The sequence below is a fragment of the Ranitomeya imitator genome, chromosome 7 (assembly GCF_032444005.1).
Source record: "Ranitomeya imitator isolate aRanImi1 chromosome 7, aRanImi1.pri, whole genome shotgun sequence".
NCBI classification, from domain to species: Eukaryota; Metazoa; Chordata; class Amphibia; order Anura; family Dendrobatidae; genus Ranitomeya; species Ranitomeya imitator.
The window spans coordinates 205,946,897-205,959,173 of record NC_091288.1 but is presented as its reverse complement, the minus strand read 5'-3'; the positions used below and the strand labels follow the sequence as shown (position 1 = coordinate 205,959,173).

General features: G+C 46.6%; 1 protein-coding gene across 1 annotated transcript in view; it reads left to right on the top strand.

Moving 5' to 3' along the window:
- The window catches only part of LOC138645325 (voltage-dependent calcium channel gamma-3 subunit), a 66,847-nt gene extending 58,862 nt beyond the window's left edge, over nucleotides 1-7,985 (top strand). Inside the window, exons 2-4 of the mRNA XM_069734539.1 lie at nucleotides 541-624; nucleotides 5,387-5,527; nucleotides 6,184-7,985. Coding sequence (XP_069590640.1) covers nucleotides 541-624; nucleotides 5,387-5,527; nucleotides 6,184-6,701 — 743 coding nt within the window. The 3' untranslated portion in view covers nucleotides 6,702-7,985. The remainder of the gene's footprint in view (nucleotides 1-540; nucleotides 625-5,386; nucleotides 5,528-6,183) is intronic.
- The last annotated feature ends 4,292 nt before the right edge of the window (nucleotides 7,986-12,277 follow it).

Here is a 12,277-nt window from a genome sequence, read left to right as displayed (position 1 = left end):
CTGAGAGTACATGACTTCTATACTAAGGCAGGACGTAAATTTTTGAGTGAAAAGTTAAGTAAAAAAAAAAATGACGTCTGCTTTGTGTTTATTTTTTTCCATGTAAGGCTACGTTCACATTAGCGTTACGCTAATGTGCGTCGCTGTTGTGTCGGCGACGCAGCAGCGACGCAGCGGCGACGCACCCCTATGTTTAACATAGGGGACGCGTGCGTTTTTTTGTTTGCGTTTTTCGACATGTGCGTCGTTTTCGACGCTAGCGTCGGACGCACGAAAATGCAACAAGTTGCATTTTTCGTGCGTCCGATTTTCGTCAAAAAACGACGCACGCGTCGCAAAACGCAGCGTTTTTGCGCGCGTTTTTGGTGCGTCGCGCGTTGCGTCGCCGTTGCGTCGCCGACGCACCGGCGCGCAACGCTAATGTGAACGTAGCCTTAATGACTTGCAGGACCCTTCATCTCTGAAGACGGAGTTTTTAAGTTCCAATATTTTTTTGGCACAGTCACCGCCTTTGTATAACTAGTTATCTCTCTCCTGCAGGAGCCTTCAGAGGAATGTGCAAGAAAATTGATCATTTTCCGGAGGACGCAGATTACGAGCAGGACACGGCAGAGTATTTACTACGTAAGGATTTTACCTTGAATGATCTCCCTGTCCGCTCTTCATCCCCAATAACAGGCGGTCTGGGCTATTCATAGTCAACTTATACATCCTCAGCAACTTCCCTTCATGGCAGAATAGGGGACAAAAAGGGGCGAGAAGGTGGGAGCAAGCCAGTCCCAAACTTGTGGATGTAATTATAAGGAGAAAGGGTCTTTGGAGAGCACTGGAAAAAAATAGTTTGTATTCAGGTGGGGGGCCGAAGGTATAAGCCCCACCGACAAGGCTGGAGGACAATATACTATAGCAGATAGGTAGCTTGCGGTCCCCTCTGGTGCACAACTGTAGATAGCCAGATCTTCAGTTCACAGCCACAGGATAAGACAAAGTGGTAGCAGATAAAAAGGGCCATGCCATTTTGCAGTGTCCTGTAAAGGGATATTCCCAGGCAAAAGCAAATGCAAAGACTGTGTAGTCAGGTGACATTAACTGTAATTTGTCCCTGGTCTTGACCCATCTTGGGTGGCATAGATTGCAGATTTATTCAAGCTTGGACTGGCCCATGGGGGAACAGGGGAATCCTCTGGTAGGCCCCTGTGAAGAGATAATTGATTACCAAGCAAATGCAAAGATTGCCCCTGGACTTGGCCCATCTAGGGTGGCATACATTGCATACTTATGCAAACTCGGACTGGCCAACGGGGGAACAGGGGAATCCTCCGGTAGGCCCCTGAGAAGAGATAATTGATTACCAAGCAAAAGCAAATGCAAAGATTGCCCCTGGCCTTGGCCCATCTAGGGTGGTATACATTGCACACCTATGTAGGCTCAGACTGGCCCACGGGGGAACAGGGGAATCCTCCGGTAGGCCCCTGTGAAGAGATAATTGATTCCCAAGCAAAAGCAAATGCAAAGATTGTCCCCGGCCTTGGCCCATCTAGGGTGGCATACATTGCACACCTATGCAGGCTCAGACTGGCCCATGGGGGAACGGGGGAATCCTCCGGTAGGCCCCTGTGAAGAGATAATTGATTCCCAAGCAAAAGCAAATGCAAAGATTGTCCCTGGCCGTGGCCCATCTTGGGTGGCATACATTGCATACTTATGCAGACTCGGACTGGCTCAAGGGGGAACAGGGGAATCTTCCGGTAGGCCCCTGTGATGGAGTTCTAATGAGTAGTGCGCTTGATTCACAATTTGCAGAAAAAAAGGTATGATCTAATTATTCAGTAAACAAGCTAGCCAAATCTTTATTGCATAGAAGCCAAAGTAATTTTATGTATTAGGGTCAGGTTATTTTTTGCATGTAGCGGAACAGTGGGCCCCAAGAATCAATGTTACCGGTGGGCGTTTGCCAGTCCGATACTGTAATTATGGATTTGAGGGTTAGGTGATCATTATGTGTCATCCCTCTGGTGTGACATCAGAGCTGTGCTGTGCACTCGGAGTCAATGTGATGCTTTCTTCTTCACTAAGGGAAAAACTGCAGCTGCATCCCCCCTCTACTCCCCACCTGATATTCACTTTAGTACATAGACACTGAGGAGGTTTCTAAACAAGCACAGAGGGTCTACGGGTACGAAAAGGGGAACGACAGATGTCAGGGAGGTGAGGAAGTCATAAAGATAAATCCAATGGCGTAGTAGCTGATTGGTTTTTGGAGAATGGGAAGCAGGGGCCCATGGCGTTCCTGATTCACTAACAGGATTGAGTCACCTGGAAGATTATTAAAAATATATGAAAAACCTGGTGGGAGAGAAGGGTAGATATTCTTAGGAACTACCCAGGACCTTTTCCACAGCAGAACGTGAAGGAGACATTTGCCTTCACTGTCTTGGGCACCAATATACTTGGAAGCTTACATTTAGTAATGCAGATCACTTAATCGACTCCTAAAGAGACCCCAATGGCGTCTTCACATAGGTAGCTACTAGATTTGAGCAAAATGATTTGCAGAACCCTGGTCCAGGGTCAGTAGTCCATGGCCACTGGACCGGAGCCTTGTGGACATCCTCCTACCTGCCGGCATCACAAGAACTTCTTCTGAATATTAGGTCAGGTGCAACGTCATCGTGATGTTGTGCCGGGCCTAACACTTAAAAGAGGTGGCGGATTGGTGGCAAAAAAAGGTGGAGGTTTGGAGGACCTTGACCCGGTGACCACGGATTGTCGGCTAGGTCAGGGAGTTACATGCTTGGTCTGGTGACCACGAACTGTCGGCTAGGTCGGGGAATTACATGCTTGGTCTGGTGACCACGGACTGTCGGCTAGGTCGGGGAGTTACATGCTTGGTCTGGTGACCACGGATTGTCAGCTAGGTCGGGGAGTTACATGCTTGGTCTGGTGACCACGGACTGTCGGCTAGGTCGGGGAGTTACATGCTTGGTCTGGTGACCACGGACTGTCGGCTAGGTCGGGGAGTTACATGCTTGGTCTGGTGACCACGGACTGTCGGCTAGGTCGGGGAGTTACATGCTTGGCTCCTCTTTTGGCACAACGTCTTGAGTGCATTAAGACCGATTAATCAAAAGAGGCACTGGTGGGTAGGAGAAGGTTGGTCCAGTGGCCACGAACTACCGATGTAGCCACTGGACCATGGATTAATATAGCTCTGATGATACCGGGCGCTGAGAGTCAGCTGAATCCTCCCACCATTGTCTACATTTACAGAAAACCGAGCAAAACAGACTGGTTGCTGCAGAGCTCGGCCGCGGAGCGGTCAATAATCAGTGACTTCCATGTCAATGTAGCGTGCCGGTCCCGAGCCAATCATGTGCGCGGCTCCATGAGCCCCGAGCAAGTCGGCTGATAGAAACAAGATGCTCGCCGGGATTCTGGATAAATAAAGACACTCTGTAACAAGTTCCTTGCAATCTGGATGCCCCCGGCCTTTCTCGGCCTGGCTAGATAGCTTTATATTTATTGAGAGACAGACGTCTATTTTTCTTTGTGTCTTTTTATACCCTGGGAACTTTGAACCTGTTCTCTCGCATTAGAGAAAGCGCAGAAGTAGATACACAATTGTTACAGGAGGGGGGAAGAAAAAAAAAGAAAAAGCTGCAAGAACAGACGCCGGCAGGTAGCACATTCACAGCCGGAAAACGTTAATCAAAGGGACGGGGCTCTTATCCGAGTCACCAGGTGAAGGATGAACCAGGAGAAGACGCCGCTGTGTCCCTAGAATCGAAGCAATAGACAAAGAAATACAAGGGAGACGGTAGATAGATAGATAATAGATAGATAGATAGATGGATAGATAGATAGATAGATAGATAGATAGATAGATAGATAGATAGATAGATAGATAGATAATAGAGAGATAGATGATAGATAGATAGATAGATAGATAGATAGATAGATAGATAATAGATATGTAATAGATAGATAATAGATAGATAGATAATAGATAGACAAATAGATAGATAATAGATAGATAGATAGATGATAGATAGATAGATAGATAGAGAATAGATAGATAATAGATGGATAAAACATAGATAGATAGATAATAGATAAATGATAGATATATAATAGATAGATGATAGATAGATAATAGATAGATAATAGATAGATAATAGATAGATATATAGATAATAGATAGATGATAGATAGATATATAGATAATATATAGATAATAGCCCGATTCTAACGCATCGGGTATTCTAGAATATGTATGTAGTTTATTTATGAAGTTTTCAGAATAATGCAATTGATACACAGGTTTCGGCCAGCCGGCCGTGACCAATTAGTGAAGCAGGGTTCCAATTCTGTTATGTTTTAATAATAATTAGGATCCGCTGCTACTTCTTTTTCAAATTCTGCGCCAATTTGCGGGCGGACTGCGCCTGTCGTTGATTGTTCGCGGTCGGGTGTGACCAATCAGTGAAGCCAGGGCCTGCTCCAGGTTTTTGAGGGCCCCTGGCGAAAGAGTCTCATTGGGCCCCCCTCTTTAACACATACCACGATTCATGATGCAGATACAGCAGAGAAATATAGCACAGCCACACAGTATATAGCACAGCCACGTAGTATATAACACAGCCCACATAGTATACAACACCGTCACGTTGTATATAGCACAGCCACGGAGTATATTGCCCAGCCACGTAGTATATAGCACAGCCCACGTAGTAAATAGCACAGACACATAGTATATTGCCCAGCCACGTAGTATATTGCCCAGCCACGTAGTATATAGCACAGACACATAGTATATAGCACAGACACATAGTATATTGCCCAGTCACGTAGTATATTGCTCAGCCACATAGTATATAGCATAGCCACATAGTATATAGCACAGAGACGTAGTATATAACACTGCCCATGCAGTATATAACCCAGGCCACGTAGTATAGAGCACAGCAATGTAGTACATTGCCCAGCCACGTAATATATACCACAGCCACGTAGTATATAGCACAGCCCACATAGTATATAGCACAGAGATGTAGTATATAACACAGCCCACATAGTATATAGCAATGTGGACACCATATCCCTGTTAAAAAAAGAAATAAAATACAAAATAGTTATATACTCATCTTCCGTCGGCCCCCGGATCCAGGCTAGGCTTTTACCGATGCCCCTCGCGACGCTTCGGTCCCAAGAGTGCATTCCGTAGCTGGACCTCCATGCTTGACGGAGGCCCAGCAGCCCCTCTACCACTTCCGATGATACCGGCATTACAAGTGGTACATGGTCGCCCCTCCAGATTCCGCCATAGTTTCTTATATTACAGTTTCTGGTCTCTGCTGTGTATTCATTTATTCCTCTGTCTCTTCAGGTGCGGTTCGAGCTTCCAGTATCTTTCCCATCCTTAGCGTCGGCCTTCTGTTCTTTGGGGGTCTCTGTGTCGCGGCCAGCGAGTTTTACAAAAATAAGCAAAATGTCATTCTCAGTGCGGGGATCTTCTTCGTCTCGGCGGGTGAGTATTCGCTCAATTTGCCCAGTTTTAACAAAAGAGTAGTTATATATTTTTCACTTAGATCTCGCATGTTTCTTAATATTTCTTTGTATCAGTCGGAGCTTCATTATTCTGCGGCAGAGATCCAGATGTCCCCTGCAGTATATGGCTCCTATTGTACCAAATAATAATGTTATTTCACTAAGCTCCGCCACCTGCATTCATCACACGACTCAATGACAGTGTGAAGCAAACCTACATTTCTCCGTAGCAAGATATTCAACTTACTACTTTTATTTGGCTGATTGCTAAGGACATTACTTTCCCCGGATCTTGCACAAGTGGTCCTAGATATTGCTCCACTTGCTCAACTATGTGGTTTGTGCAAAGATGTCTCTTCCCGTAGACAAGCACATTCACATGTGTCCTCGGTCAAAAAAGAAGAATAAGTTGGTCTCAGCTTATCTTCCCAAAGACCATAAGGACCCAAGTGCCCAATTCTTATCTCCATCCAACATCCATGATCGGGAGGCCTACACATTAGATGGTCGGCATCGATGTGTATGGTCAAGACCACCATGGTTGGTAGAAAAACCTCATGCTTTGCTATACACATGACATTTTGGATCTGGACTACCCTTAGAATGATTTTGGCTAACGACTCATTTCTCTTTCAGGCCTGAGCAACATTATTGGAATAATTGTCTACATTTCTGCCAATGCCGGAGACCCCGGCCAAAGTGACTCCAAGAAAAGCAACTATTCTTATGGTTGGTCATTTTATTTCGGGGCCCTATCATTCATTATTGCCGAAATGGTTGGAGTTTTAGCTGTACACATGTTTATCGAAAAACATCGGCAAATAAGAGCTAAATCCCATTCCGACCTCTTCAAGAAGTCTGCCTTTACCCGGATACCAAGCTACCGGTATCGTTTCCGGAGGCGTTCCAGCTCCCGTTCTACAGAGCCTCGCTCTAGAGACCCTTCCCCTGTAGGCAAAAGTTTCAACCCTATTCCCACTAGCGATATTTCCCTCTACACCTTAACTGCCCGAGACCCTACCAAGATGACTGTTGGCTCTTTACTAAATTCCGAAAGGGAGCATAACTTTCTTCAAGTTCACAACTCCATACAAAAAGACTACAAGGAGTCGTTACACAACAATCCTTCCAACAGGCGCACCACACCGGTCTGAGAATTGCAAGACAGGGAGATAATGTGACCTAAACAAAGAAATACGGTGGTAACCGGAGACGGTCACAGAGCTGTTTATTCTTTATATATTATTTCAATCAAACTACAAACCACATGGCGACAGGAAAAAAAAATCAACAATACGTGTCACTTCCTGTTCGGAATGTCACTTCCTGTTCGGAATGTCACTTCCTGTTCGGAATGTCACTTCCTGTTCGGAATGTTACAACAGCGCCAGAGTTTAAGCATGGAGCTTATATGATGACCTATATGTTGTAACTAATGACTTGGAAAGACTGTCTAAGTTGTGTAAGTGTTTGTGTTTTAGGATGATGTAGGAACATAATGTTTCAAAGGTAAATTTTGCTTTTTCAGAGGGAAAAATCAAGCTTTTACAGAGCAGAGGATGAGAATGTTTAATGTAATAGATATTGTGCATAATTGATGCTGTTTATCGGGGGGGGGGGGTTCTGCAGAAGAGGAGATAAGGACATGCCACCAGATATTTTTTAATTTTTTTTTTCTGACCAGCTTACGTTTCGAGAGGTGAAACCGGGACAATATATAGCTTCCAAATGATTGTATAGCCAAACTTTTGAGTTATAGATGAGTGACGGTGAACCACGATGCATGAGGGAGTGTGTAGTGCCTGTCAAGAATATACTACTATGTATCTTAAAGGCACAAAATATACACGACGATGCCGGAGTGAAGAATTTTACCCTACGTTGAGCACACTGGTGCTTTCAATGTTTAAAATTCATTATGTTTTCTTAAACCTCCCAAAAAAAGAAAGAAAAACTGTGCGCTGAGAAATGTGACGCTGGTTGATCTCCCCCACGCAGAATTCGAGAGAGTTTTAAAGTGCCGTTATGACAAGTGTGGGGGAGGCGCTGATGGGTGCGCTGTTGATGAAGACATGATGGGCCAATCGGAGAACGAAGACTTGTGCATCAACAGTTTTTGTGAAGAAGTGTTTGACTGGAACATACAACTAGATGAAACGAAAACTCTTTCAGGGATCGCGCATCTTCCTCTGATAGAGTTAGTCCTGATACATGGTATGCATTACAGACAATGAAGGACTTCAATGTGCGAGCGATGTCTTCTAAGGATCGTCTCTAGGGAATGTCAGATAGACTCGGAACGTCTATGGAAATTGTGAAGTGGAGCTACGATAAATACTGAGCTGTGCAAAGTGGGAGAAATTTCTGATTTGGCTCTAAGTCAACATTCCAATTTTTTGGGGGGTTATATAACTAATTATAATAAATAATAGCAAACATTCTGGTCTGATAATTAGATTTTCTGCGCACAGGAGACGTAGACTGTGTGCGCCATATTGTGGGCTAAATCAAGACTAATCATGGGGTTTTTCAGGAACATTTAGGAGACGACCCTTGTCTTTGACGGCTGAGGCAAGCAACATCGGAGTATATCCGTATGAAAGACCGATCCTGGTAACGCAGCTTGTCTTGTCCCGTCCTATTCAAGTGTCCAGTCACTACATCAAAGGGATACGATCGTTGCGGTCCGACACCCGAAACCAGAGTGAGCAGGTTGAGATGAGATGAAAGCTATGTTAGAAAAGAACATCTCCCACAGCCTGCATTTCTTCTCGTCCTTCCTCCTCTCTCTCCTCTCAGCTTCTGACATAGCTGCCTGAGCTTCAGCTGAGACATTATCCCAGCTTTGGCAGACACACAATCCCTCGAGAGGTGAAAGGAGAGCTTTCTCTACCCACACAACCTGTCCTGCTGAGAGTTTAGTATGGGTTTTGTGTTCAGTAATGCGACAGCGACAATTCTAAATAAAAACATTACAATCACCCCCCCAGACGAGATGAGTGTCAATAATTAGACGTATCAATTTATTTATATGAATGTATTTTCAGATGTATTCATTTTATTTGTTGGAGAACCCCTTTAAAGAGAACTTGCTACCGAGTAAAAAGTTGTCAGTTTTTAACGCTTATTTTACTGCAGCTGCCTAAACACACACCCCAGAGCAGCCTAAAGACATCCCGCAAAGCAGCCTAAAAACATCACCCAGAGCAGCCTGAAGACATTCCCCAGAGAAGCCTGAAGACGTTCCCCAGAGCAGCCTAAAAACATCACCCAGAGCAGCCTGAAGACACGCCCCAGACCAGCCTAAAAACATCACCCAGAGCAGCCTGAAGACATTCCCCAGAGCAGCCTGAAGACATTCCCCAGAGCAGCCTAAACACACACCCCAGAGCAGCCTGAAGACATCCCCCACAGCAGCCTAAAGATATCACCCAGAGCAGCCTAAAGATATGCCCCAGAGTAGTAGTTTCAGGTTTTTGAAATGTATTCTTTAGCCTTCTGATCATGCACTCCGCCTCCTAGCTTCAGGTGTTTTAATTACAGCAGGTCCAATACCCCTCCACAGAGAGAGAGAATTTTAGTCTTAGAAGAGGTTTCACATGTACCCGTTCAGATGGAGACGTTTATTCTCAGCGAGGTAAGGCAAGTTTAGAACCTGGTATAAGAGAGATGCCGTAAAGGGGCTACCAGGTACACATAAAATTGGCCATTTTTATGCGCTAAACGCTCTCATTTTTCATATTTCTAGTGCAGTAATGCAGTTCAAATTTTGTGTTTTCAAGTTTGCATGTTCTAGCGCTGCAGTGTGCTGCCTTATTTACTTAACCAGAGTAGCCTAAAGACATCACCCAGAGCAGCCTAAACACACACCACAGTGCAACCTAAAGACATCCCCCAGATCAGCCTAAAAACATCACCAAGAGCAGCCTAAAAACATCACCCAGAGCAGCCTGAAAACACACCCCAGACCAACCTAAAAACATCACCCAGAGCAGCCTTAAGACATTCCCCAGAGCAGCCTGAAGACACGCCCCAGAGCAGCCTGAAGACACGCCCCAGAGCAGCCTAAAAACATCACCCAGAGCAGCCTGAAGACATTCCCCAGAGCAGCCTGAAGACACGCCCCAGAGCAACCTGAAAACACGCCCCAGAGCAGCCTAAAAACTTCACATCAGAGCAGCCTGAAGACATTCCATAGAGCGGCCTGAAGACACGCCCCACAGCAGCCCGAAGACACGCCCCAGAGCAGCCTAAAAGCATCACCCAGAGCAGCCTGAAGACATGCCCCACAGCAGCCTAAAGATATTCCCCAGACCAGCCTAAATACATTCCCCACAGCAGCCTAAAGACATCACCCAGAGCAGCCTAAACACCCCCCCAGAGCAGCATAAAGACATCCCGCAACGCAGCCTAAAAACATCACCCAGAGCAGCCTGAAGACATGCCCCACAGCAGCCTGAAGACATGCCCCAGAGCAGTCTAAAAATAACCAGAGCAGCCTGAAGACACACCCCATAGCAGCCTAAAAACATCACCCAGAGCAGCATGAAGATACACCCCAGAGCAGCCTAAAAACATCACCCAGAGCAGCCTGAAGACATGCCCCACAGCAGCCTAAAGACATCACCCAGAGCAGCCTGAAGACATTCCCCAGAGCAGCCTGAAGACATTCCCCAGAGCAGCCTAAAGACATCCCCCAGAGCAGCCTGAAGACATCCCCCAGAGCAGCCTAAAGACATCACCCAGAGCAGCCTAAACACACACCACAGAGCAGCCTAAAGACATCCCCAGATCAGCCTGAAGACATCCCCACAGCAGCCTAAAGACATCCCCCAGAGCTGCCTAAAAACTTCACCCAGAGCAGCCTAAAGACATCCCCAGAGCAGACTAAAAACATCCCCCAGAGTATCCTAAAGACACACCTCACAGCAACCTAATGACATGCCCCACAGCAGCTTAAAGACATCCCCCAGAGCAGCCTGAAGACACACCCCACAGCAGCCTAAAGACATCACCCAGAGCAGCCTAAAGACATCACCCAAAGCAGCCTAAACACCCCCCCAGAGCAGCATAAAGACATCCCGCAACGCAGCCTAAAAACATCACCCAGAGCAGCCTGAAGACATGCCCCACAGCAGCCTGAAGACACGCCCCAGAGCAGCCTAAATACATCACCCAGAGCAGCCTGAAGACACACCCCAGAGCAGCCTAAAAACATCACCGAGAGCAGCCTGAAGACACACCCCAGAGCAGCCTAAAAACATCACTTAGAGCAGCCTGCAGACACACCCCAGAGCAGCCTAAAAACATCACCCAGAGCAGCCTAAAGACACGCCCCAGAGCAGCCTAAAAACATCACCCAGAACAGCCTGAAGACATGCCCCACAGCAGCCTGAAGACACGCCCCAGAGCAGCCTAAATACATCAACCAGAGCAGCCTGAAGACACACCCCAGAGAAGCCTAAAAACATCACCCAGAGCAACCTGAAGACACACCCCAGAGCAGCATAAAAACAGCACCCAGAGCAGCCTGAAGACATGCCCCACAGCAGCCTAAAGATATTCCCCAGAGCAGCCTAAAGACATTCCCCAGAGCAGCCTAAAGACACACCCCAGAGCAGCCTGAAGACACGCCCCAGACCAGCCTAAAAACATCACCCAGAGCAGCCTGAAGACATTCCCCAGAGCAGCCTGAAGACATTCCCCAGAGCAGCCTAAACACACACCCCAGAGCAGCCTGAAGACATCCCCCACAGCAGCCTAAAGATATCACCCAGAGCAGCCTAAAGATATGCCCCAGAGTGGTAGTTTCAGGTTTTTGAAATGTATTCTTTAGCCTTCTGATCATGCACTCTGCCTCCTAGCTTCAGGTGTTTTAATTACAGCAGGTCCAATACCCCTCCACAGAGAGAGAGAATTTTAGTCTAAGAAGAGGTTTCACATGTACCCGTTCAGATGGAGACGTTTATTCTCAGCGAGGTAAGGAAAGTTTAGGACCTGGTATAAGAGAGATGCCATAAAGGGGCTACCAGGTACACATAAAATTGGCCATTGTTATGCGCTAAACGCTCTCATTTTTCATATTTCTAGTGCAGTAATGCAGTTCAAATTTCGTGTTTTCAAGTTTGCATGTTCTAGCGCTGCAGTGTGCTGCCTTATTTACTTAACCAGAGTAGCCTAAAGACATCACCCAGAGCAGCCTAAACACACACCACAGTGCAACCTAAAGACATCCCCCAGATCAGCCTAAAAACATCACCAAGAGCAGCCTAAAAACATCACCCAGAGCAGCCTGAAGACACGCCCCAGACCAGCCTAAAAACATCACCTAGAGCAGCCTTAAGACATTCCCCAGAGCAGCCTGAAGACACGCCCCAGAGCAGCCTGAAGACATACCCCAGAGCAGCCTGAAGACACGCCCCAGAGCAGCCTAAAAACATCACCCAGAGCAGCCTGAAGACATTCCCCAGAGCAGCCTGAAGACACGTCCCAGAGCAACCTGAAGACACGCCCCAGAGCAGCCTAAAAACTTCACTTCAGAGCAGCCTGAAGACATTCCCCACAGCAGCCCGAAGACACGCCCCAGAGCAGCCTAAAAGCATCACCCAGAGCAGCCTGAAGACATGCCCCACAGCAGCCTGAAGACATGCCACAGAGCAGTCTAAAAATAACCAGAGCAGCCTGAAGACACACCCCATAGCAGCCTAAAAACATCACCCAGAGCAGCCTG